This window comes from Notechis scutatus, chromosome 14, assembly GCF_049901735.1.
Source record: "Notechis scutatus isolate UNSWTSFEM ecotype Mainland chromosome 14, rNotScu1.2, whole genome shotgun sequence".
In the NCBI taxonomy this organism is placed as follows: domain Eukaryota; kingdom Metazoa; phylum Chordata; class Lepidosauria; order Squamata; family Elapidae; genus Notechis; species Notechis scutatus.
This window is the reverse complement of record NC_142022.1, coordinates 7,327,172-7,353,489: the sequence shown is the minus strand read 5'-3', so window position 1 is coordinate 7,353,489 and position 26,318 is coordinate 7,327,172. Positions and strand designations below refer to the sequence as shown.

At 48.1% G+C, this 26,318-nt stretch overlaps 2 protein-coding genes and 1 long non-coding RNA gene across 4 annotated transcripts in view; 2 read left to right on the top strand and 1 right to left on the bottom strand.

The window, feature by feature from the left end:
• Positions 1–868: 868 nt before the first annotated feature.
• On the top strand, positions 869–6,049 carry INTS5 (integrator complex subunit 5). Its single transcript, XM_026689329.2, is given in 3 exon segments — positions 869–1,033; positions 2,246–4,365; positions 4,368–6,049. Coding segments are annotated over 3 exon segments (2,895 nt in total). The 5' UTR covers positions 869–944; the 3' UTR covers positions 5,054–6,049.
• Positions 5,896–6,518, bottom strand: LOC148129516 (uncharacterized). The gene is made up of 2 exons (XR_015745345.1): positions 6,375–6,518; positions 5,896–6,162 (listed from the first exon to the last, which is right to left on the bottom strand). It is a non-coding gene; the product is annotated as an uncharacterized LOC148129516 (long non-coding RNA).
• A 172-nt stretch (positions 6,519–6,690) lies between these two features.
• Positions 6,691–26,318, top strand: part of GANAB (glucosidase II alpha subunit) — a 34,710-nt gene continuing 15,082 nt past the window's right edge. The window contains exons 1-11 of one of the 2 annotated variants that reach the window (XM_087943487.1): positions 6,691–6,784; positions 9,787–9,882; positions 10,081–10,189; positions 11,321–11,448; positions 13,275–13,454; positions 14,927–14,992; positions 17,990–18,095; positions 19,571–19,658; positions 20,832–20,928; positions 23,002–23,182; positions 24,044–24,197. In XM_087943487.1, the coding sequence (XP_087799613.1) occupies positions 6,759–6,784; positions 9,787–9,882; positions 10,081–10,189; positions 11,321–11,448; positions 13,275–13,454; positions 14,927–14,992; positions 17,990–18,095; positions 19,571–19,658; positions 20,832–20,928; positions 23,002–23,182; positions 24,044–24,197 (1,231 nt within the window). In that variant the 5' untranslated portion in view covers positions 6,691–6,758. The remainder of the gene's footprint in view (positions 6,785–9,786; positions 9,883–10,080; positions 10,190–11,320; positions 11,449–13,274; positions 13,455–14,926; positions 14,993–17,989; positions 18,096–19,570; positions 19,659–20,831; positions 20,929–23,001; positions 23,183–24,043; positions 24,198–26,318) is intronic. The other variant, XM_087943488.1, reaches the window with a different exon arrangement.

The following is a 26,318-nucleotide window of genomic DNA, read 5'->3' as shown; positions in this document are numbered from 1 at the left end:
CTGTGTGTAGGTATAAAATTAGACAAAACAATTAATCAGTGGAACAACTTGCCTCCAGAAGTTGTAAATGCTCCAATACTGGAAGTTTTAAAGAAGAGATTGGATAACCATTTGTCTGAAATGGTATAGATTTCCTGGTTGGACTAAAAGACCTCCAAGGTCCCTTCCAATTCTGTTATTCTATTCTTATGCTATTCATGTATGTATATAGCACGTGGGTATGGGTAGATACACATGCTATTGAAACCAGGCAACAAAATTTAATTTTTATTGTGTGCCAGTATGCTCAGAATAAAAAAAAATGTCAAGGTTAACTTATCTTAATTTTAAATTGAACTGAAGCTGCCCAACATCCAAGCAGAACAATTGAATATGTTTTGAGTATAAACTTATTAACCTTGATTCATAAGCCACAGGAACTGAGCTGAGTCTATAACACAGGTCTCCAAAATTGGCAACTTTAAGACTTGTAGACTTCAATCCTAGAATTCTCAGTAGTCTTAAATTTGCCAAGTTTGGAGACCCCTCGTCTAAAACAATAGTAATGGCTCCAAGTGTTACATTTAACTGAAGGTGCCCAGCATCCAAGCAGAACAATTGAATATGCTTTGAATATGCAGTTATGAATATGAAATTATTAACCTTGATTCATAAGCCACCGGGACTGGGCTGAATCTGTATAATAATAGTAATGGTTCCAAGTGTTAACATGTCACTGAAGCTGAAACAATGAGTTGTGGATAACAACCCGCTTCGACCTGTGCGGAACGTTTGTTTCAGAGTCGAAGAACCGCGTAGGACTCTTCGTCACGTGACGCTCTCGGTCCGCTGTTTTAATTCTTCCCCCATGTTCGGACCCAGCGTGCGCAGGCGCAAAGGAGGGAAAACAAGGGGGAAAAGGTTTTTTTTAAAATTCGTTTTTAGGTGTCTCGGCCGGTGCCGGCATGTCCGCTCTGTGCGATCCGGCGGGGGTGGTGGGGCCTCCGGGGTCGGCCCCGAGCCCCAAACCGGCCGCCGCGCCTCCGTCGCTCAGGTAGTTGGCGGGGTGGGGGGTGGGGGAGGGAGGCTTCGGAAATCATGCCCGGGACGGCCCTTTCGAAGGGGTGCATCGCCCCCAACCGTTCAGGGTTGCCATGGTGATCTCTGACATTTGCAAAGGGGTGCAAAGGCTTTACCCCTAAGAGCTTGCCAGGCCTTCCTCAAAGGTGGGCAGACGACGAGGAAGAAAGGCGGGCGGGGGAGAAAAGAGAATCAATTAATGCTTGCAATTAATTAGCTTTTTAAGACGAGGATGGTGTTCAATGAACAGTAAATACTAGGGCTTTTAAAATATGTATGACGATTTTGATCAATAAAAGTCGATAAATGTTACGTTTCTTTAAAAGGAGGGTGAAGATGTTCAGTAAATGCTATTTTAAAAAAATGAGGGTATGATCAGTGATTATTTTTTTTAAAATGAGGATATGATCATCAGCAAATGCTGTTTTTTTTTAAAAAAATGAGGATATGATCATCAGTAAATGTTATTTGTTTATAAGAGAAGACGATTAATAAAGTCTAGTTTTTTTAAAAAAATACTGAGACTGATGATGATCCATAAATGATATTTTTAAAATCATAATGGAGATGATCAATTTTTTTTTGAAAAATGAGGATATGACGATGATCCATGAACCTTTTTTTAAAAAAATGAGGATGAAGATGATTATCAATAAATAATGGTGTTTTTTTTAAAAACGAGGATAAAGAGGATGATGGACAATAAATATCGAACTTTACATTTTTTTAAAATGAGAATGTGAGCCAGTTTGGTGTAGTGGTGAAGGCTAGAAACCGGGAGACCGGGAGTGCTAGTTCTGCCCATAGATATGAAGCCAGCTGGTGATTTAGATTCTCTCAAAGACAATGCAAATTGCTTCTGAAAATCTCGCCAAGAAAACTGCAGGAACTTCTCCAAGTCAGTCTTCGAGAATCCAATATGATTGAACAGAAGAAAAAAGAACGATGAAGATGACTGACGTATTTTATTTTATAAATTAGAAAGGGATGGTTTCTATAGTTGTATCCCTCTCCTGGGTGCATACATTGTTTTTAATCGGTATTTAGCACTGAACAAGGACCAAGTTTTTAAAAAGCTGATCTTCATCTGCATTTCCCATGGATACATTTTCTTGGCTTTTCTTTGAATTCTCTGCACATCACCTTTGCCCTAAACCTGAGTTGACTTTTATTCTTTCTCCTGCAGTTCCCAAGAATTGGCCCAGGAGATCAAAGCTTTCCTCAGTGGCGTCGACCCCGTTCATGGGAACAAACTCACCATCAAGGAACACGCGCGTTGCGCCATTTTACTGCTGCGCAACTTACCTCCTGCTCGCAGTGCTGTGTTGGAGCACCTCCGCAGTGTCTTCGATGAATACGTCTGCACCTACCTGTTGGAACTGGAGGCCGGCGACGGTGGGATGGGGGGCCTCCGCTCCCAGGGTCCCAACTTGGATGACGTGGTGTCGGAGATCCAAACCGTGTTGTCCGAGTTTGTCCGCATGAATCCCAAAGCTTGGGCTGCCCTCGTTTCCTCCTGGTCCATCGACCTGATGGGGCAGCTGAGTAGCAAGTACGCCGGGCGGCACGACGTACCCCATGCTAGCAGCCTGAACGAGTTGCTGCAGTTATGGATGTCCTGCAAAGCCACGCGGGTCTTGATGGAGATTTACACCCAGTGCCTCTCCTCCATGATCAATAGCTGCCCAGACGCTTGCGTCGATGCCCTCTTGGACACCTCTGTCCAGCACTCGCCTCACTTCGATTGGGTGGTGGCCCATATCGGCTCCTCCTTCCCCAACACCATCATCAACCGAGTCCTCTCCTGCGGGCTGAAGGATTTTTGCGTGCACGGGACAGCTTCGTCGGATCTCCTCCTTTTCCCCAGCTCCACAGCAGCCGATAAGCGGGTTCCCAAGATCGCCTCGGTGGTCGGGATCCTTGGCCACTTGGCCTCTCGCCACTCGGAAAGCATCAAGCAGGAGTTGCTGAGAATGTTTCACAGGAGCCTGGGCCCCACCCGTGACCAGCAGCAGAAGGCTACGGTCCCTTTCCTGCTACAGCTGGCGGTCATGTCCCCCACGCTGCTGAGCACCATCTCTGCCGAGCTGGTGGACTCGCTCAAGCCCAGCGTCCTCAACCAGCTGCACCAGCACTTTGTGGCGCTGCCCCGAGAGGAGCTAGAGAACATGGTCAGCATCGTGGTGCACCTCATCTGCCAGACGTCTGGAGGCGCCTACCGTACCTTGCAGTTCCTCGTCAACACCGCCATGCCCGCCTCGGTCATCACCACCCCTGGCCTGGCGGTCCACGACAGCGTGCGGGAGGCCTGTGACCGGGTGATCCAGCTGCTGCTCCTCAACTTGCAGAAGCTGGTCTACAACCGAGGTTTGGCCAGCTTGGCGGAGGCCCCTCCCCGCGCGGTGCCGTTCTTGGACGACCTGAAGAACCACATGCAGGAGCTCTGCACGGAGACGCTGAAGCTGGAGAGGAAGAGGTTTCTCTGGCTGCATCAGCTGCTCGTCCTGCTCTCGGTCTACTCTACCCCCAGCTGTGCCAGCGAGGCCCTCTTCTACCTGCTGACCCTGGCCAAGAGCCAGGAGGAGCTCAGCCTCGCGACCCAACTCTACACTGTCCTCAGCTCTTGCATGACCGACCTGCTGCCCGCCCTGGTGAAGAAGTCCGTGCGCCAGCTCCATGCTGGGTTTCTCTCCGAGCAGCACATGGCTCAGCTCTTCCAGAATCTGGCCTTGATCATGCAGTGGGAAGGGGAGAGCTCGGCCTCCATGGGCCACCAGCTGGGCCAGGCCGTCTCCTTCCACATCTACGACTTTGGGCAGCTGCTGCTGCACAGCAACCCAGAGGTGGCCCAAGCAGCCGCTCTGCTGCTCTCCGTCTGCCCCATGCCCAAGGCAATTCGGCCGGCCCATTTGCTCTTCCTCGTCCGCTCGTCCGTGCATCACTTCTTCTCGGTTTTGAGGGACAAGTCTCCGGCCGGCATCAGCTACGGAAGCCGGCTTCTTTGCGGGCTGAGCGGTGCGTCGGCCACAGCCAGCAAGGCCATCCTGCAGTACCTGGTGGAAGGCGCCTTGCACCAGGGCAACGCTGAGCTTTTTGGGGGCACGGCGGAGCCCCCCGCTGCCAGGAACAACATCACACTGGAGGCCACCAAGCTGTCCCTCCTGGACATCAACCGGCGCTTCATGGCAGCCGTGAACTTCTCCGGCAGCGTCTGGTCGGTCTTCCACGCAGGAGTGATCGGCAGGGGCCTGAAACCGCCCCAGGCATCGCATCGGCAAGAACCCGAGGAGATCTCCCACAACATCCAGGTTTTTTGGGCCTCTTGCTGAGGTGCTGCGGGGCAGGACGCTCGGTACCCCCTGAGCTGCCCCAGGGCAATGCCATCAACCCCGAGGCGGCCAAGACGGTGGCGGTGGTGTTAGTGGAGACGGTGTGCCCGGACGTGACCAACAGCGAGCTGGCTTGGCCTCCCGAGGAACACACGCACAACACCGTGGAGCGCGACATCCGGATCGGACGCTCCTTCCGCGACAACCCTTTGCTTTTCGAGCTCTTGAAGTTGGTGGCGGTCGGGAGGCCCGCCTTGTGTTACTGCTCGGTGCTGCTCCGGGGTCTGATGGCCACGCTGATGGCTCACTGGGAGGCCTGCCGGGAGAACGACACCACCAACTTCCCCTGGGCCCTGCAGGCCTCCTGCGCGCTGGTGGCCTGCATGGGAGAAGGCCACCTTCTTCCCCCTGTCCTGAGCAACATGCACGAGATCTTTGACCAGCTGGCCCCCTTTGAGGTCCACCTGCTCCTCCTCAGCGTCTGGGACTACATGAGGGACAACAGCCCCCTGCCCCAAAAATTCAGCTTCAATGCCAGCACAGGGCTCTTCTTCCGGGACTTTTCGCGAGACACCGACGCGGGCAAATACCTCTACGTCTTACACAGCGTCGTGCACAAGAACATCGACCGGCTGGGTCTGCTTTCAGGGCGCTTCCATTCTTAGGGGGCTCGGAATGTGGGTTTGGGGAGGACCTTTTGGATTTGGGAGTGGGGGGGGGGGCGGGGGAAATGGGGGCTCTTCCGTGGATTGGAATTTGGAGAGAAGGGCCACGAGAGGTTCTCGCGCAGTTTGCTTTGACGTGCAAACAGGAACAGACTTTGGATGGAGAAAAGATGATTTATTTTGGGGTTCTCTCCCTCTTCTTGGGTTTTAACTGGTTCAACTTGCAGTTAAGGAAGGACTAACTAAGGGAAGGTTGGAAATAACATGAATAGATAGAACATTTGCATTTTGTTTTCTTGCCCTTCCTCTTTCTCTTCTTCCCTTATCATCTCCTCCTCCTCTTCTTCTTCTTCTTCTTCTTCTTCTTCCTCTTCCTCTTCCTCTTCCTCTTCTTCCTCCTCCTCCTCCTCTCGTCTTCTTTTTCTTCTCCTCCCCCTCCCCCTCTTCTTCTTTTCTTTTTCTTTTCCTCCTCCCCCCTTCTTCTTTTCTTTCTCATCCTCCCTTCTTCTACTTCCTCCTCTTTTCCCTTCTTCTCCTCCCCTTCTTTCTCCTCCTCTATTCCTTTTTCTCCTCCTCCTCCTCCTCCTCCTCCTCCTCCTGTCTTTCCTTCTCCTCTTCCTCTTTTCATTCCTTACCTTTTCCCTATGCTCCTCCTTTCTTTCCTCCTCTTCTGTTCCTCGGCTCTTCCTCTTCCACTCATCCCCTCCACCTCCACCGCCTGGCCTTCCTTTCCTCTCCTCCTCCTCCTTTTTGCCTTCATTCTCTACTTTTTAATGCACACAAGAGTTTCTTTATTGAACACTCGCTCCCACACAGACAAAAAATTTTTAACAAAGAAGTTTCTTCACAAAGACTTTTTTATGACAGTAAATATAGCCACATCATCAGTATTGCGTGGCAGGCGGAGCTGGAGGGACTTGATTGGAGATTCCTCATCTTCATCCTTCAGTTGATTCCGAGTACAAATAAGTAAATCAATAAAAGCGGGAACTCACAGCTCTTTGCATTCTCTTCATAATTAGAGCAGTGGGACAATACTTAATTTTCTTTCTCTGCAAGAGTTGGGACGGACTTTGTGTACACAAGACTGAAACGGATGATTCATGGATCTGGGGGACATTAAAAAAAAAAGGTTAAAAACAGAAGGAAAAGAATAGGATGTCAGTTACTCAATAGAAGGGAGGAAGTCAGAATTTCGTGGTCTTATTTCGTAACTTTTTTTCTTATTTTTTTAAAAATAACTTTTATTGTTGCTGTAAAATTTTAATGATAATAAAAAAAAGTGAGCAAACCAGGCAAGGATAGGCCTTGCAAAAAAAACCTTTTGTTTCCCGTGCAGGGTTCCTGGACTGCCAAGCCCCCATCATCCACAGCCAGCGGGGGATGATGGGAGTGGTGGCCTTTACTCCCTCTGTGCAGGTCGCTCCGTAGCTCCCACGGGCTACTCTTCTCTTGTCCCCCCCCATTTCCTCTAAAGAATGTAGTCGTCCAGCAAACCTCACCCCCCCTATCCCCCCCACTGTTTGATCGAACATGGGAAGCCCCGTCCCATTTAGCCCGTGCGTGGCGTTTGCCGGGCCATCGTCGGCTTTGACGATTGGTGGAGCGCGAGGGCGGGCCTTGCGTAGGAGGCCAATGGGGGGTCGGCATGCGGGGAGGCGGGGCTTAGCCGCGGCGGAGGGGGCGGGTTCCGGAAGAATCCAAGATGGCGGAGGCGGAGGCGCCCAGGAGGTTAGAGCGAGTCTCGCTCGCGGGTTTTTTTGGGGGTGGGGTGGGTGGGTGGGCTGCGGCGTATTTGTGGGTGGGGTCGCCCACCAAGAGGGTTTCTTTCCTTAATAGACTCTGTTTCATCCCTGCTTCATTCTCTTTTGAACTTGGGGCACCCCCCCGCCCCCTCCCCTAATTTCCCCCCCTCCCGGTGCCTCAGTTTCCCCTTTGTGTTCTGCGACCCATGTGGCTTTTCCGCCTTCTGAGGCAGCCGTGTCTCTCCCCCCACCTCTCTCCCTCCCCCGCACGCCTTGCACCCCACGGCTTCCCCTTCTGCAGGGCACCAGACCGACCTTGCCAAGCGGAGCACTACACCACCCATCATCCTGAGCCGAGCGGCCTCCCTTGGTTGTGTGTGTGTGTGTGGGAAACCTCTTGCTCTTCTGGCCAAAGTGCACCCAAGCCCTCCTTCCCCTGCATTTGAATCCGCCCCACCCACACTCTACAACAACCTAGCTTGCCTGTCTGAAGGGGATGATGGGTCTTGTAGTCCCAGCCATGTTCCAAGGCTCTGCCAATGAGGGAACGATTCATGCAGCGGCCTCCCTTTTTGGAGAGCTTAGGAGAAGGTCAGCCCTGGGTGCTTTCCAAACATCCTTCACTCCAACTCCCATCAGCCCCAGCCGGGAAAGGATGATGGGAGCCGCCTCCCCAAACATTTAGGGGTTACCAGGCCGCCTAGCAAAGCGTGCTTTTTTCCCAGGAACCCATATGAGGGCAGCCTCTGTCTTTCCCTGAGGCCTCCTGCAATTGATATAGATAGTCCTTGAGTTACAACAGTTACATTTAGTGACAATTTGAACTTGCAGCAGCACTGGAAAAAGTGACTTATGACCGTTTTCCCCATTTACGACCATTGCAGCATCCCCATGGTCACGTGATCAAAAGTCAGACGCTTGGCAACCGGCTCGTATTTACGATGGTTGCAGTGATTCCCTTTTGCGACCTACGGACGAGCAAAATCAACAGGGAAGCAAAGATTCACTTAACAACTGTAGCAAGCGCGGTCGTAAAATGGGGCACAAAACTCACTTGACAAATGTCTCGCTTAGCCACATTAATTTTGGGCTCCATTGCGGTCCTATTTCGAGGACTGCCTGTAGACTGCCTCTTGGTTCTCCGCTGCCTAGGATGAATTTTTGTCTCAGAACTGAAGAAGCTTCTGGAATGAGAAGCAAAATGTTTTCAAGAACAAGAAAAAAAAAACCATAGAATAGAATTAGAATAGAGAATAGAGAATAAGGAATAGAATAGAATAAAATAGAATAAGGAATAGAATAGAATAAAATAGAATAAGGAATAGAATAGAATAAAATAGAATATAGAATAGAATAGAATAGAATAGAGAATAAGGAATAGAATAGAATATAGAATAGAATAAGGAATAGAATAGAATAGAATTTTTTATTGGCCGTGTGGTTGGACACAAGGAATTTGTCTTGGTGCAAATACTTTCAGTGTACATAAAAGAAAAGATACATTCATCAAAAGTCAAGAATCGTCAGGTGCAACACTTAATAATAGTCACAGGGTACAATAAGCAATCAAATCATACTAGGAAACAGTCAATATAAATTGTAAGGATACAAGTGACAAAGTTACAGTCACACAGTCACAAGTGGGAGGGGATGGGCTAGAATAGAATAGAATGATGAGAAGATTAACAGTAATAGTAGTGCAGACTTTGTAATAGTTGAACAGTGTTGAGGGAATTATTTGTTTAGCAGAGTGATGGCTTTCAAGGAAAAAACTGTCGTGTCTAGTTGTTCTGGTGTGCAGTGCTCTATAGCGTCGTTTTGAGGGAAGGAGTTCAAGAAAGTCCAGACTGCCTTTTGGAAAAGCACTTTTGGGAGAATATTTGCAGTTTTTCCTGGAAAGTCTTATAAAAATAGATGTTTTTCAAGCTTGAAGGTAGCCAGCCTTTGCTCTCTTTCTCTGTCCACCTTTGTCTCTTAAATCTCTCTGTTGCAAAATATGTTGATCTTTGCCCCGGGGAACTAATTTGCCCTTCGCTCCTTTTTTTATGACCATGATTTTCACCTGGTTTGTACAAGAAGACGACGGTTGGTCAACCTTGACAATTTCAGGATACGCTAACTTCATCTCCCAGAATTCCCCTGCCAGCATGGGAATTCTGGGAGATGAAGTCCACACCTCTTAAAAGTGCTTAAAGTTGACAAACACTGGACTAGAAAGCTGGTTTTAATGCTTAACGTTGCTGGGATGTTTATAAGTAATCCTCGACTCGCAGCCATTCATTTCACAACAGTTCTAAGTTACAACAGGGCTCAAAAACAGTGACTTACGACTGGTCCTCACCTTGCAACCATTGCCTCCCATGGTCATGTGGTCAAAATTCAGGGGCATGGCAACCATGCCCCTGAATTTTGACCACTGGGGGTGGCAACCAAGGCAACCAACATGCATGTTTACAACAATTGCAGAGATACGGGGTTACGCGATGGCCATTTGCGGTTTTCCTCGCTGAGGAGCAAATTCACTGGGGGGTGGGTGGGAGGAAAGCCATATTGGCTTAGCATCCTTGTGATTCGCTTAACGACCACAACCGAAAGGTCATAGAATTGGATGTGACTCCTTGAACGTTTGCTTCACTTAGCAACGGACATTCCAGTCCCAACTGTGTCTGTAAGTTAAGGAATACTTTGTACTCCTGACATTCCTTAACTGGTCATGTATCCAGTGAAATGGGATAACTATCAAGAAATTTCTTCTTAATTCTGATTTCTCTCCTTGATCCGTTGCTTCTTGTCCTGCCTTCAAGTGCTTTGGAGAACAGCTTGACACCCCCCCCCCCACTTCTTTGGGGCAACCCCTCAAATACTGGAATACTGTCACCCCCTTAAACTAGACACCCCAATTCCTGCAACCGTTCTTCAAATGTTTTAGCCTCCAGTCCCCTAATTGTGTGTTGCATGAAAGTATCTCTACCTTCGTGTTCCACCTAGAATGTCTGCGGTCGTGTGGTTGACTCTTCTCCTGGCCGTGGTGTCGGCGGTAGACAAAAGCAACTTCAAGACCTGTGACCAGAGTTCCTTTTGCAAGTAAGTTGTGCGAAAATGGGAAGAGGTGGAGAAGGATGAAGGATGACGGCATGGTCCTCCTCTCCTGCATGGCCCTGGGCCTGCCATCTTGCGGGTGGAGTGCTTGGAGGCCGAGAAATTACCTCTCTCTCCAGACTGGGAGGGAGATTACCTAGCATGGGTGGTCTGTCTCCAGTAACCATGGTTTCCCCTCTTCAGGCGTCAGAGAAACTTACAACCTGGAAGCTCCCCTTATAGGGCGCTGCTGGAATCCCTGCAGCTGAGCCAAGAATCTATGAAAATCCAGCTTATTAATGAAGCAAACAAGGTAAATGAAACCCCTCGGGCTTCCTAAAAGGTCTGGAGAGAGGCTCGCTCTCTTTCAGACCAAACAGAAGGTCTGAGGGTTAGAAAATTGAGAACGGTCCCTGTGTGGGATCCTTTGGGGGGTGGTGAGGTCTCTGAGCTTCTTGCAGATGTTTCATGACCCAGCTAGGGAACATCATCAGTGCTAGAAGGTTTGTGAGGAGGAGGAGGAGGAGGAGGAGGAGGGGGAAGAAGAGGAGGAGGAAGAGGATTGTGGGGTCCTTGGTGTTCTCCGAGCTGGGTGGTTTTCTTGCAGTCGTTTCATGACCCAGCTAGGGAACATCATCAGTGCTTGAAGGGAAGGGTGGCTTGGTTCTCTATACCATTGAAAGGAGACAATTAGACGTATATTGGGAATATTAAGACTGCACCAATAGAAGAAAGTATTTGTAGCTCAGGGTTGAACTGTGTGGGTCCATGGTGCTCTCTGAGCTTGGTGGTTTTCTTGAGGACGTTTCATGACCCAACTAGGGAACATCATCAGTGCTAGAAGGGAGTGGAAGAGGAAGAGGAAGAGAACTGTGAGGTCTTTGGTACTCTCTGAGTTTGGTGGTTTTCTTTCAGACGTTTCATGACCCAGCTAGGGAACATCATCAGTGCTAGAAGGGAGTGGAGGAGGAAGAGGAAGAGAACTGTGAGGTCTTTGGTACTCTCTGAGCTTGGTTGTTTTCTTGAGGACGTTTCATGACCCAGCTAGGGAACATTATCAGTTCTAGAAGGGGGAGTGGTGGAGGAAGAGGACAAGAGTAGGGTCCTTGATGCTTTTTGAGCCTGGTCATTTCCTTGCAGACGTTTCATGACCAAACTAGGGAACATCATCAGTGCCAGGAGGAGTGAGGCTTGCTCTCTGTTTGTATGCAGTTGCAGGATGTAAATAAATAAACATACAGTTGCAGGATATAAATAAATAAACAAAAATCTGGTTGTGGATTGCTGGCGAGTGGGTGTTTTGGTCTTTTGGTTTACCTTGTTAGCTTTCTGGTGGTCTCTTTCAAATGGTATCCACCCCCCCACCCCCCCGGTGGCCTTACGCTGTGGGGTGAGATTTACCAGTGGGGAAAAGCCAGTGGGAATGCGTTCTTCCCAATCTCAGGTTCCTCTCCTCCTGGAGTTCTACGGCTTGAAAGGGAACATGACCCGCCTCCGGATCAACGAGTTGACGCCCCTCAAACCCCGCTATGAGGTACACGACGTCTTAATCCAGGACCCTCCCACCTCCAGGTACGGGGATGGGCCGCTGCGTTGGGCAGGGGTCTTTGGGGAGGGGATTCTGCGGGAGGGGATGGAGTGATGGACGTTAGGAGACTGGCGGTCTTTAGAGCTTCCACAGAGGCGGGACGTTTAAGCGATAGAAGGCTTAAAAGAGTTGGCATCACATCACACACTGGACTAGGAGCTTGGCTTCTGGGTTTCACAGGGAGCCAGTTTGGCTGAGAAGCTAAGGTTGGAAATTAATCAGAAAGGCCGGCGGTTCAGCGGTTCGAATCCCTAGCATTGCCGCGTCACGGATTGAGCTCCCGTTCCTGAGTGACTTTGGGCCAATCACTAGGAGTCAGTGAGTTCAAGTCCTGCCTTAAGCATGAAAGCTAGCTGGGTGACTTTAGGCCAATCCCTAGGAGATGGTGAGTTCTAGTCCTGCCTTAAGCATGAAAGCAAGCTGGGTGACTTTGGGCCAATCACTAGGAGTCGAGTTCAAGTCCTGCCTTAAGCATGAAAGCCAGCTGGGTGACTGGGCCAATCACTAGGAGTCAGTGAGTTCAAGTCCTGCCTTAAGCATGAAAGCAAGCTGGGTGACTTTGGGCCAATCACTAGGAGTCAGTGAGTTCTAGTCCTGCCTTAAGCATGAAAGCAAGCTGGGTGACTTTGGGCCAATCACTAGGAGTCGAGTTCAAGTCCTGCCTTAAGCATGAAAGCCAGCTGGGTGACTGGGCCAATCACTAGGAGTCAGTGAGTTCAAGTCCTGCCTTAAGCATGAAAGCTAGCTGGGTGACTTTGGGCCAATCACTAGGAGTCAGTGAGTTCAAGTCCTGCCTTAAACATGAAAGCCAGCTGGGTGACTTTGGGCCAATCACTAGGAGTCGAGTTCAAGTCCTGCCTTAAGCATGAAAGCCAGCTGGGTGACTGGGCCAATCACTAGGAGTCGAGTTCAAGTCCTGCCTTAAGCATGAAAGCTAGCTGGGTGACTGGGCCAATCACTAGGAGTCAGTGAGTTCAAGTCCTGCCTTAAGCATGAAAGCAAGCTGGGTGACTTTGGGCCAATCACTAGGAGTCGAGTTCAAGTCCTGCCTTAAGCATGAAAGCCAGCTGGGTGACTGGGCCAATCACTAGGAGTCAGTGAGTTCAAGTCCTGCCTTAAGCATGAAAGCAAGCTGGGTGACTTTGGGCCAATCACTAGGAGTCAGTGAGTTCAAGTCCTGCCTTAAGCATGAAAGCAAGCTGGGTGACTTTGGGCCAATCACTAGGAGTCAGTGAGTTCAAGTCCTGCCTTAAGCATGAAAGCAAGCTGGGTGACTTTGGGCCAATCACTAGGAGTCGAGTTCAAGTCCTGCCTTAAGCATGAAAGCCAGCTGGGTGACTGGGCCAATCACTAGGAGTCAGTGAGTTCTAGTCCTGCCTTAAGCATGAAAGCTAGCTGGGTGACTTTGGGCCAATCACTAGGAGACGGTGAGTTCTAGTCCTGCCTTAGGCATGAAAGCCAGCTGGGTGACTCTGGGCCAGTCCCTCCCTCTCAGCCCAGCCCAACTCACAGGGTGGTGGTTGTGGGGAAAATAGGATGAGGTTGGCTATGTTCACAGTCTCGATTTATTTGTGAAAATAATAAAGGGATACAAAAAATATATATCCGACAAATTAAAAAACAAATTCTGGGAGTGGAAGTCCACCCTTCCTAAAGAAAACCCTGAACTCCTTTAAAACCAAGGTTGGAGACCCCTGGTTTAAACATCCTTCGGTGAACAAGTGAGGTTATCAGGTGAGATAACATCGGTTTCCCCTTTCTCATTTCTGCTCTGCCCTCATCCCACCCTTGTGTGCGTCCTCCCCCCAAGATTGTCTGTCACAGGCCGCGACGAGAACAGCGTGGAGCTGTCGCTGGAGGACGGGAGCCACAAGGTGATCCTGACAGCGAAGCCCTTTCGCATGGACCTGCTGGCCGGGCGGGACCTGGTGCTGAGCGTCAATTCCCGGGGCCTGCTGGTATTCGAGCACCTGCGACAGAGGAAGGACTCGTGAGTACCTGGGGTCTTCCACGTCAGGAGTTTGGAGAAAGGGGTTTTTTGGTTCCTTGGGAGCGGAGGAGAGCCTGCTGCCTGGGGGGGTGGAAAAAAGATGGTTTATTTAGGCTAGCATTCCTGGCTTCAGCCCAAGAACTGGAGATGGAAGCATAATGGTACTCAACTATCCATCACCTGCGGGGTCCTTGGTGCTTTCCGAGCTCGGTTATATTTTCCCGCAGACGTTTCACGACCCAACTAGGTAACGTCAGCAGTGTTTGAAGGCAGCGGGGGTCTGCTCTCTATTTATATACAAGTAGCTTGCCCTGCCAGTGTTGTTGGTTTACAACTCGGTAAACCACAACCTAACCCAGGGACCACCAAGAAAGAGCACACCCAGCAATGCCCGCAGGGCAAACCGCTGTGTAGAATTAGATCACACATAAGGACCCTCCCGCCTCTTATTTTCCCAAATAATGACAACCCTATGAGGGTTGAGAGAGAGAGAGGGACTGGTCCTAAACCACCAGCTAGCTTTCATGCCTATGGTGAGACTAGAACTCACAGCCTCCTGGTGAGCCTGGCCCCGAGTGATGCAGCTAGCTTTCATGTCTAAGGCAGGACTAGAACTCACCATCTCCTGTTCTCTAGGTCAGCTCCTTTACCACTATACCAAACTTGACTCTGATGTTCAGAGATTTATGGGCATTTCAATTCTCCAAAAATCAAAAGATTTAGAAGTCTCCTATATGTTACGTAAGGAAAGCACTGAGCTTTATATCTAGGTACCTATTTTCCTGTCTGTCTAACTCTCTGGCGGGTTGTAGAAGGATAGACAGAGCCTTCCGTCCTTCTACAAGGAAGGTATTGGATTTGCAAATCCTTTTCTTTTCTAATCCACAAAACACACCCTCCTAGTCATCCTTGTTTATCCCCAGGCAGAATCCAGGCCTAAGATGACATGGATAAAAGGCTGGATTGCCAGTGTTGGTTTTTAAATAGTGGGTGGTTGTTGTTGTTTTTTACCCTATCTGGATTTCTTGTTTTGTTTTTGACTTTCAAATGTCATAAAATCTCAAGCTTGTGTCTATGTTAACATTGTATTGCACCCATTAAAACAATGAAAAATAATTTAAAATCGATTTGTTGGGTTTGGGGGGAATTATTTGGGTTATTTTGTATAGCATCTGGGTTGATCTGAGCACAAAATCTTGGTTGTTTTTTTTCTCTCCAGTAAAACCCACTGGCAATCCTGCTAAATAGATAAAAATAAATAATAATAATAAGGATGCATTGTGGTTTTTGTTAACTGGGGTTTATTTGAGTGCAAAACCTTGGTTTTTTTTTGTTTTTGTTTTGTTTAAAAGAAATTAACTAGGCAGGGGTGGTTGGGGGCATCTTTTGAGATTCCTTGCACTGACTCTCCGTTGTGTTTTCTGTTTTTGTTGGTCTGTGGCCCCCCCCACTCTCGCTTGGCCCCCTCCCAGTTTCTCGGATAAAGTTAGTGACACGGTCGTTAGCATTTGGGATAGGATCACGAACATTTTCGCTAGGTAATTCCGCAGCTTCTGCTTCTGTTTCTCAACTCCCTTTCCCTCCGTACAGAAAACGGGGCGCTGCCCGGCCTTGTGACATAAGCAATGGGAGGAGCCCACCACCCTCTGCCCCCTCCCTCCTTCCTTTTTCTCCGACCCTCAAGTTTTAAGAATGGAGAATGACGTATGGTGGGGTGCGGAGGAGATTCTCACATCAGCCGCAGTTCTGCCCAGCAAGAATCAAGTGCTGGGAAAAAGGACTTAGATCCAGAGCTGGAACAGAAAGAGGTTTTTTTGGGGTGGTGGTGGAGGGCATAGGATATCCACAAATATTTTTTAAATTGATTTTTTTTTAAAAAAAATTAAACATTGCTTCACTGTTCTTGAGGACTAGAGCCTTAGCAGCTAAAAAGCTATTCATTTACCAGCTTGTAGGAGGGGAGGGAAAATATATATATATATATAATTATTTATATATATATATATATATATATATATATATATATATATATATATATATATATATATACACACATATACACATATATACACATATATACACATATATATACATATATATACATATATATATACATATATATATACATATATATCCCCAAACCAGGATATTTCTGGGTTCTAACTTGTTTGTGACTCATCTGGATATTCCTTCCCTCTTTTCGGAAAACTCACCAGCCATTTTTCCTTGATTTCCTGTGTGCAGAATCGGATCTCTTGGTAGGAAAGTGGATTCTTTCCATGTCCGATTCTGTTTTGTTTTTTCCCCCCCCTCTCTTTTTTCTGGACCCTGGAATGCCTTCCCTCCTGAGGGCTGGGTGAAATCTTGAAATATTAAACTGCCTTGCCCTGTTTAGGAGACATGGGGGAGCCTTAGGTTAGCTAAATATCAATGTTTAGGACATGGGGAAGCCTTAGGTTAGCTAAATAAAGTGGTATATAAGTCTAAGTGCTATTGCTATTGCTAAATGTCACTGCTTAGGACATGGGGAAGCCTTAGGTTAGCTAAATGTCATTGGAGATTCTCGGTCATCCAGTAAATGGTTGTCCCAAAGGTGTGTTTTTTTTTCCAAGAGGCAAATGGGTTTTCTTTGTTTTTCTTTGAAGACGTTTCGCTTCTCCTCCAAGAAGCTTCTTCAGCTCTGACTGGATGGTGGGGAATGGAAGGATTGATCCTCCTAGTCATTTGCATCCTTTTTAAAGAGTCGCTGAGGCCACTTGGAGGTTTGTCTGTGTCCTTAGGGTCACCTGAGTGGTACAAATGGGTGTGCAGCCTTCTTGGAACTGCCGAAAGGACTGGAGACCGATGGTGTCGTATCCCTCCTGTTCAGTTTTGACCTAGATGGCCTCTTTGACCCCTCTTCCAAACCAGCTCTGTCCAAAATGCGGACTTTGCCGTCTTCAAAAGAGCGGCCTTTGTCTTTCCAATGCAAATGGACTGCTGAATCTTGTCCTGGTGGGTTTGTGCTATGTCAGTGATGGCTAACCTATGACACGCGTGTCACTCGTGACACGCCGAGGCACTTTGACTGACACGCCTGTTGGTGTGGGGAAAACCTGCACATTTAGAGGCTGCCTGTGCTCCGCTCCAATCCCTGCTCCCTGCTTGTTGCGTGGAGGCGTGGTGTCACCGCTGCCGCGAGATCTTTGCAGCAGAGAACCAGTTTTCACCGCCATAAACTGAGGTTTGTCAGTTTCATTACCTCAGGAACGCTACAGGAGGAAAGGAGATCCATGAGGTTCACAGCCCTGTAAGGTGGCCTTCCGATCCCCACATCCTGCACCTGCAGCCCTGAGACCAGGGAGACGAGTTTCACAGCCCTGTGTGATCACCCCGGCCCAGTCCGTCATAAGCCAAATTATTGATATTTCTTGAAGTGACACACGACCCGAGGAAGGCTACACTTTTTCCCGATTTTCGACACACCAAGCTGTAAAGGTTAGCCATCACTGTGCTATGTTGTGCCGTGCATTTCCACAACCTAGGCAAACAGATGTGGATATAGATCAACCTCCAAGTGGCCTCAGCGACTCACTTCAAAAGGAGGCAAATGACCAGCTGCCTTGCGCGCAGTCTAAATCCTTCCATTCCCCACCATCCAGTCAGAGCTGAAGATGCTTCTTGGATGAGAAGCGAAATGTCCTCAAAAGAAAAACCAAGAAAAGTCCAGTTGCCTCTTGAGAGAAAATAAAAAAGCACCTTTGGGATTTTTAGCTAGTTAAAGGCACCAAGGAAAACTCTGCGCGAGCAGAAGACAAAGATTGCCATCCTTGGGTCGAAGAATTGGAAGGGAGAGGTTTTGAAAATGGGACGGCCCCGTTCGATCACCTGTTGCAGGTAGTCCTCCAGTTACAACCACAATTAAGCCCACCCTTCTTGCCGTTGCCCGGCGAAGGGTTCGTTAAGTGAATTTTGCCCCGTTTTACAACATAGCCGCCATTGCTAAAGGGAATCGTTGCACGTGTTACGTTACTTGCATGGTCCTTAAGTGAATCTGGGTTCCCCCCCTTGCCTTGGCTCGTCAAGACGGTCTCAAAAGGGGATCCTGGGACCCTGCAACCGTCATAAATAGGAGTCACTTGCCAAGCGTCTGAATTTTGGTTGCTCCGCAATGATTGTAAGTGTGAAAAACTAAGTCCCCCTTTTTCCCCCCAGTGCCGTTGTAGCTTAGAACGGTCACTAAATGAAGTGTTGTAAGACGAGGACTAACTGTAACTAGTTTGACCCCCCCCCCCCCATTCTCTACCTCATGGCTAGTTCTTCCCCCCTCCCAAACCCCCCTCCTCCCATCCCTACTAACTAAGCAGGGCTGTGAAACGGCGTGTGTGTTTTCTATTGATCGATATTGCCATCGGTTTGCGCCAGGGTGTACGTTACTATACACCTCCTTTTGCGTTTGGTGAGCTTTTGCGTTGGTGTGCCCTCTGCGCGGGAAATCGTAAGGGGGGTGTCTCGGACTGAGCCTCCTCTTTTTCCCAAACTCTCTTTCCTTCCAGAACGCCGGCCAAGGAACCCGAGGCCGAAGGAGGAGGGGGAGAGCCGGATGAACCCGCCAATCCGGCTTTGCCTCCGGAAGAGGAATCCGCTGAGAAAACCGAGCAGGTGAACCCAGAAACCGGAGGAAGGGGAGGGAGGCTTTGGTGGAAATCCATACCAGCAACAGGGAGAGGAAGGTGGGGAAGAGGAGGAGAAAGAGGAGAGAGAGAGAGAAGGAGAAAGTGAAAAGAGAGGGAGAGGGAAAAGAGGAAGAGGAGATGGATGGAAGGGAGAAGAGATGGAGAAGAATAGGAAGAGATCAAGGAGAGAGAAGGAGAAAGTGAAAGAGAGGGGAGGGAGAGGAAGAGGGAGGGAGAAGAGAAGGAGAAGAACAGGAAGATCAAGGAGAGAGAGAAGGAGAAAGTGAAAAGAGAGGGGAGGAAAAGAGAAGAGATGGATGGGAGGGAGAAGAGATAGAAGAACAGGAAGAGATCAAGGAGAGAGAGAAGGAGAAAGTGAAAAGAGAGGGGAGGGAAAAGAGGAAGAGATGGATGGAAGGGAGAAGAGATGGAGAAGAATAGGAAGAGATCAAGGAGAGAGAGAAGGAGAAAGTGAAAAGAGAAGGAGAGGAAAAGTGGAAGAGATGGATGGAAGGGAGAAAAGAAGGAGAAGAATAGGAAGAGATCAAGGAGAGAGAGAAGGAGAAAGTGAAAAGAGAGGGAGAGGGAAAAGAGGAAGAGGAGATGGGTGGGAGGGAGAAGAGAAGGAGAAGAATAGGAAGAGATCAAGGAGAGAGAGAAGGAGAAAGAAAGGTAGGGGAAGGAGGAGGAAATGGAGGAGGAGGAGATGGATGAGAGGGAGGGAGAAGAGAAGAATAGGAAGTGATCGAGGAGAAAGAGAAATAAGGAGGAGAAAAAAAAGAAAAGAGGGAAAAGAGGAGGAGATGGATGGGAGGGAGGGAGGGAAAAGAGAAGGAGAAGAATAGAAAGTGATCAAGGAGAAAGAGAGATAAGGAGAAAGAAAAAAGAAAAGGAAGAGAAGGCCAATAGGTAGTCCTTTACTTACAATGGTTTCCTTAGTGATTATTTGAAATTACAACAGCACCAAAAATGAGTGACTTTGAGTGACACTTAACAATGAGTGACACTTAACAACCGTTGCAACATCCTGGTGGTCACGTCGTCAAAATTCAGGCGCTTGGCCATTGACTTGTATTTATGACGCTCGTAGCGTCTCGGGGTCACCTGATCCCCTTTTGCGACTTTCCGGCGAGGAAGCCAGATTCGCTGAACCAAACGTGTCACCGAGTTTTAATGATTGCAGTGATTCACTTAACAGCGGTGGCAGGAAAGGTTCGTCCAAATTGGAGCAAGATTGATTTAATAAACTGCCCCACACAGAGGTGGAGATTTTGGGTTCGACTGTGGTGGTTAAGTCGAAGACTCGCTGTACTACAAACTTGAAAATTCGCTCCAGCCTTAAAACAGCCACGCCTACCTTAAGCTGCCTGTTTTTAAAATCATTATGATTTATTTTATACCTTTAGTGCCATTGTTGATCATGCCAATCTTTCTTTTCTTTCTTTCTTTTTAAATTTCCAGCCTGAGGATGCCTCCCAAAAGGACCCCGAAGAAGATCCGGGATCTTGGGAAGAAACTTTTAAGACCCACACGGATAAAAAACCCAACGGTAATAAAGAGCATTGTGTTTGGTGTTTTTTTTTTTAAAGCTTTATCTGTATTATCTCCCTCTCTCCTTTTCAAATTTGGAAAGCGGGGAACTATCAATGGCAAAACCCTCTTGGGATCAAGGATACAAAGGTGATGGGTTTTTGTTTTATAAAATTCATCATTTGGAAGGCTGAAAAAAAGGGAGGGGCTAGATCAATATTTCTCAACCTCCGTAGCTTTAAGATGGGTGGACTTCAACTCCCAGAATTCCCCAGCCAGTGGGGGCTTTTAATGTTCCTTTTCTGTGCTGCCAGCTACCATTATTTTGATTCCCCTGGCCTGAGTAAGCTTTGATCTTCCTTCCTTCCTTCCCTCCCTCCTTCCTTCCCTCCTTTCTTTTCCCCTTCTTTCCTCCTCCCTCTCCCTCCCTATTTTACTTCCCTCCCTCTTTCCTTCCCCCTCCTTTCCTTCCCTCCCCTCCCTCCCTCCTTCCCTCCTTTTCTTCCCCTCTTCTTTCCTTTCTCCCTCCTTTCCTTCCCTCCCTCTCTCTTTCCTTTCCTCCTCCTTTCCTTGCCTCCCTCCCTCCCTCTTTCCTTCCTTCCTTCCTCCCTCTTTTCCTTCCTTCCCTCCCTCCTTCCCTCCTTTCTTTTCCCCTTCTTTCCTCCCTCTCCCTACTTTCCTTCCCTCCTTCCTCCTTCCTTCCCCTCCTTTCCTTCCCTCCCTCCCTGCCTCCTTCCCTCCTTTTCTTCCCCTCTTCTTTCCTTTCTCCCTCCTTTCCTTCCCTCCCTCTCTTTCCTTCCCTCCTCCTTTCCGTCCCTCCTTTCCTTCCCTCCCTCCTTCCCTTCCTTCCTTCCTCCCTCCCTCTCTTCCTCCCCTTTCTTCCTTCCTTTCCTCCCCCCTCTTTTCCTTGCCCCCTCCCCCGAATTGTCCCTTTTTGATAGCTTTCCCAAAACTAAAATTCCGCTCTGCGATGTGTGACTTCGCCCAGAACACCAAACCTCCCAAGTGCTTAACCGGGATTCACAAACCGGCTTCTAGTTTCACGTTCCGGCCTGATGCCCGCTTGCAAGCCAGAGTTTATCAAGTGGGATCACTTCAGATGAGACGAAGGAACGTGGTTTGATGCTCCAGGAGTGACCCCAACCGGTGAAACTCAGCCCTTTTTCCTTCCCCACTCCTCGTTGTACTACAGGACCAACGTCAGTGGGACTGGATTTCTCCTTCCCGGGAGTGGAGAACGTGTACGGCATCCCAGAACACGCAGATAACCTCCGTCTTCGAACCACTGAGTAGGTTTGGGGTCCATGGGGGTGCTGGCAGGGGGCTGTGTCTAACCACTGTTCCCTAGTGGAACTGGAAAAATATTGGTGGTTTGGGAAAAATATTGGTGTTTGGGATCTTAGATGTTGGTGGGATGTCCAGAGGAATTCGCTAGCATGCCAAGGTGAACGTTGATTTGGACGGCAAATAAATTTTAACAGTTAATTGGGAGCTTCCAATAGTGATTTGCTGAGATAATGGGCGGCTATAGAAATCAAAATATATAAAATGCACAGGTACAGTAGATGTGGTGCTTCGCTCAAGAGTAGCAACTGTGAGAGGGATTTTGGAGTCTTATCATTTAAATACGAGCCAGCCGTGTGCTGCAGCGGCCAAAAAAGCCAATGCAATCCTAAGCTGCATTAACAGAGGGATAGGATCAAGATCACGTGAAGTGTTACTACGACTTTGTAATGTTTTGCTAAGGCCACACCTGGAATCCCGCATCCAGTTTTGGTTGCCAGGATGTAAAAAAAGATGTTGAGACTCTAGAAAGAGTGCAGAGAAGAAGCAACCAAGAGGATTAAGGGGACTGGAGGCTAAAACATACAAAGAACGGTTGCAGGAACTGGGTACGTCTGGTTTGATGAAAAGAAGGACTGGGGGGAGACAGGATAGCAGGGTTCCAAGATTGGAGGGGCTGCCCCAAAGGAAGAGGGAGTCAAGCTATTCTCCAAAGCACTTTGAAGGCAGGACAAGAAGCCATGGATGGAAACTAACCAAGGAGAGAAGCAATCTAGAACTAAGGAATTTCCTGACAGTGAGGACAACTCACCAGTGGAACGGCTTGCCACTAGAAGTTGTGGGTGTGCTCCATCGCTGGAGGTTTTTAAGAAGAGATTGGACAACACATTTGTCTGAAATGCTATGGGGTTTCCTGCCTAAGCAGGGGGTTGGACTAGAAGACCTCCAAGGTCCCTTCCAATTCCTTCCTTCCTTTCCTTCTCCCTCCCTTCTTCCCTCCCTCCCTGTTGGACTAGAAGACCTCCAAGGTCCCTTCCAATTCTCCTTCCTTCCTTCCTTCCTTCCTTCCTTCCTTCCTTCCTTCCTTCCTTCCTTCCTTCCTTCCTTCCTTCCTTCCTTTCCTTCTCCTCCCTTCTTCCCTCCCTCCCTGTTGGACTAGAAGACCTCCAAGGTCCCTTCCAACTCTCCTTCCTTCCTTCCTTCCTTCCTTCCTTCCTTCCTTCCTTCCTTCCTTCCTTCCTTCCTTCCTTCCTTCCTTCCTTTCCTTCTCCCTCCCTTCTTCCCTCCCTCCCTGTTGGACTAGAAGACCTCCAAGGTCCCTTCCTTCTCCTTCCTTCCTTCCTTCCTTCCTTCCTTCCTTCCTTCCTTCCTTCCTTCCTTCCTTCCTTCCTTCCTTCCTTCCTTCCTTCCTTCCTTTCCTTCTCCTCCCTTCTTCCCTCCCTCCCTGTTGGACTAGAAGACCTCCAAGGTCCCTTCCAACTCTCCTTCCTTCCTTCCTTCCTTCCTTCCTTCCTTCCCTCCCTCCCTCCCTCCCTCCCTCCTTCCTTTCCTTCCTTTCCTTCCTTTCCTTCTCCCTCCCTTCTTCCCTCCCTCCTGTTGGACTAGAAGACCTCCAGGTCCCTTCAACTCTCCTTCCTTCCTTCCTTCCTTCCTTCCTTCCTTCCTTCCTTCCTTCCTCCCTCCCTCCCTCCCTCCTCCCTCCCTCCCTCCCTCCCTCCCAGAAGGTTTTAAAGAAGAGACAGGACCCATTTCTCTGAAGTGCATAGGGTTTCCTGCCTTAGAAGACCTCCAACTCCTTCCTTCCTTCCTTCCTTCCTTCCTTCCTTCCTTCCTTCCTTCCTTCCTCCCTCCCTCCCTCCCTCCCTCCCTCCCTCCCTCCCTCCCTCCCAGAAAAGAAGGTTTTTAAAGAAGAGACAGGACGGCCATTTCTCTGAAGTGCTATAGGGTTTCCTGCCTAAGCAGGGGGTTGGACTAGAAGACCTCCAAGGCCCCTTCCAACTCTGTTACTCTATTCTATTCTAAATATGAATTCTTTAGGCAGTATTTTCCCCCCTGCTCTCATGATCCCGTCTCTGCAGGGGAGGGGACCCGTATCGCCTCTATAACTTGGACGTCTTCCAATACGAACTCTACAACCCGATGGCTCTCTATGGATCCGTCCCTGTGTTGTTGGCTCACAGCGCCCAACGTACCCTTGGCCTGTTTTGGCTGAACGCGGCCGAGACCTGGGTGGACATCACCTCCAACACAGCCGGCAAGGTAAGCGGAGTGGGCTTTCCTGCTTGCATTAGTCGGGGAGTCCTCGACCTACGACCACGATTGAGCCCAAAACGCCCGCGGCTAAGCGGGACGTTTGCTGAGCGACCTTTTTGTCCCGTTTTTGCGACTTTTCTCGCCACCGTCGTTAAGAGAATCGCCGCAGGCGTTAGTTAGTCACACGGTCGTGAAACGGATCCAGCTTCCCCTTTTGACCTTTGAAGGTTGCCAAAAGAGGCTCACGTGAGCCTGGACCGTCATAAATACGAGTCAGTTGCCAAGCATCTATCTGACCATGGGAATGCTGCAATAGTCATAAGAGTGATCAACGGTCCTGGGTCACTTTTTTTGTGTTTTTGTCCCTTTGAAAGGTCGATTCACAAATGTTTATAAGTTGAGGACTTCCTTTTCGGATAGGTTAGTTATTTACCTCAAGGGTCTCCAAATTTGGCAAACTTTTAAGACTTGTAGACTTCAACTCCTGGCTGCGGAATTCTGGGGGTTTAATTGGCCAATTTGGAAACTTCTGATAATCTAGCTGGCTGAGGAATTGTGGGAGTTGAAATCCACAAGTGTTGAAGTTGCCAATTTGGAAACTTCTCATTTATAGTAACCTAATTGGCTGGAGAATTCTGGGAGTTGAAGTCCACAAGTATTAAAGTTGCCAATTTGGAAACTCTGATTTATAGTAAATTTGCTGGCTGGAAAATTCTGGGAGTTGAAGTCCACAAGTCTTAAAAGTTGCCAATTTGGAAACCTCTGATTTGCAGTATCTTAGCTGGCTGGGGAATTCTGGGAGTTTTAAAGCTGCTACGGTTGAGAAACACTAACCCAGAAGTGTTCCCTGCCCACCTTCCCTTGCAGACCATGTTTGGGAAGATGCTAGATTACATACAAGGCGGAGGAGAAACGCCCCAAACAGACGTTCGCTGGATGTCGGAGAGCGGAATCATAGACGTGTTCCTTCTGCTGGGACCTTCACCTGCGGACATTTTCAAGCAGTATGCATCCCTCACAGGTGAGTTGAGTGGGAATCGGGGCGATCCCGAGGACAGACAGCAAGAAGAGAGGCTGGGTTAATCGATCCAATCCTCTGCATTCTGTAATAGAATGAGGATGAGAATAAGAATAAGAATAGAAGACGAATAGAAGACGAATAGAAGACGAATAGAATAGAATTAATAGAAATGGAAAGAGTAGAATAGAATAGAAATAGATAGAAGACGAATAGAAGATGAATAGAAGACGAATAGAAGATGAATAGAATAGAATTAATAGAAATGGAAAGAGTAGAATAGAATAGAAATAGAATAGAAATAGAGATAGAAGACGAATAGAAGATGAATAGAAGACGAATAGAAGATGAATAGAATATAATTAATAGAAATGGAAAGAATAGAATAGAATAAAATAGAAACAAACAGGAATAGAAGAATAGAATAGAATTAATAGAAATGGAAAGAATAGAATAGAATAGAATAGAATTCAATTCTTTATTGGCCAAGTGTGATTGGACACACAAGGAATTTATCTTTGGTGCATAAGCTCTCAGTGTACATAAAAGAAAAAAAATACATTTATCAAGAATCAAAAGACACAACTCGTGATAGTTATAGGTTACTAATAAACAATCAAATCCTACTAGGGAACAAATAAAACAATATAAATTGTAAAGGTACAAGCAACAAGGTTATAAGTTGGAAGAGGTAGATAATAGTAAGGATGAGAAGAAGAATAGTCATACTGTCTTACTAAATAGTTTCACAGTGTTGTGGAAATTAGTTGTTTAGCAGAGTGATGGCATTCGGGGGGGAAAAACCGTCCTTGTGTCTAGTTCTGGTTTATCAAGGTTTTAGCAAGACCGAGTAGCTTCTTTGGATGAAGGGATCTACTCTGGAAACCATTCGAGGAAATTAAGAGCCTCGATTGAGAGTATAAAACAGCCTTCAATTTACAACAATTCATTGAGTGATGGTTCAAAGTTACAACGGCGCTGAAAAAAGTTGACACGGCCGTTTTTCACACTTACGACCATTGCCGCACCCCCTCCACCACCCCATACGTGATCAAAATTTGGACACTTGGCAACTGATTCGCATTTACGACAGTTGCAGTGTGCTGAGGTCAGGTGATCCCCCTTTTGCGACCGCCTGACGAGCCAATTCAGTGGGGAAGGCCAGGTTCTCTTTAACAACCAGGTTCCTAACTCAACCCCCTGCAGTGATTCACTTAACGGTGGCAAGAAAGGTCGTAAAATGAGGTGAGACTCCCTTAATGTTAAAAAAAAGTGACTTTCCCTCCCATTTTAAGACCTTTCGTGTCACCTTTGTTTAACTGAATCCCTTCAGTTATTAAAGGAATCTTGCTGCAACCGTCATAACTATGAGTCAGTCGCCAAGCAGCTGAATTTTGATCATGTGACCATGAGGATGCTGCAATGGTCAAATATGTAAAAAAACAAACGGTTATAACTCACTTTTTTTTCAGGCCCTTCGTAACTTTGAACAGTCACTAAATGAACTACTGTAAGTCAAGGACTTCCTGCATAAGGCGATGCCTTCCCTCCGTGTGAACAGGATGTGATGACCCAAAGGGGCGTGGCACAAAGGCAACAGTCAGATAATCAGCGGGAGTCCCTTTATTAGCCCCAACTTTGCCCCCAATGTCCTGGTTACCTTCTGGGCTGGAGAAAAACTCTCCCAGGGACAGCCTTTGGCTGCAGAGAGAATCAAGTCCAAAAGGTGGTCAACAAAAACTGTAACTATAAGTCCAATCAAGGCAAAATGAGGTCATTAGTCCAGCAGGGCAGGAGGAGGCATTCTGGACGTGAAGGCAATAACTCAACACGGGTTGGGAAGATGCCAGGAACGCAGATAACTAAAGTCAACACAAGATAAACTCACATTTGCTCCCAGCAGACACTGCACTCAGCATGGATTTCTTTTAAGCTCTCTTCCCAGCTGTGGCTAATGAAGGGAATCAGGGCCCTTTCCTCCCCCGTAAGCCATGCAACCCACGTTGCTCCCTTCTCCGTTCCTCCCTGTGTGCCCTAGGATGAAGGGGTGAGCCTGGGTCTCCCTCTGAACTCCCTCTCCCTTTCTCTACCTCTCTCTCCCCTGCTGTGCCCAGCAGACTTTGC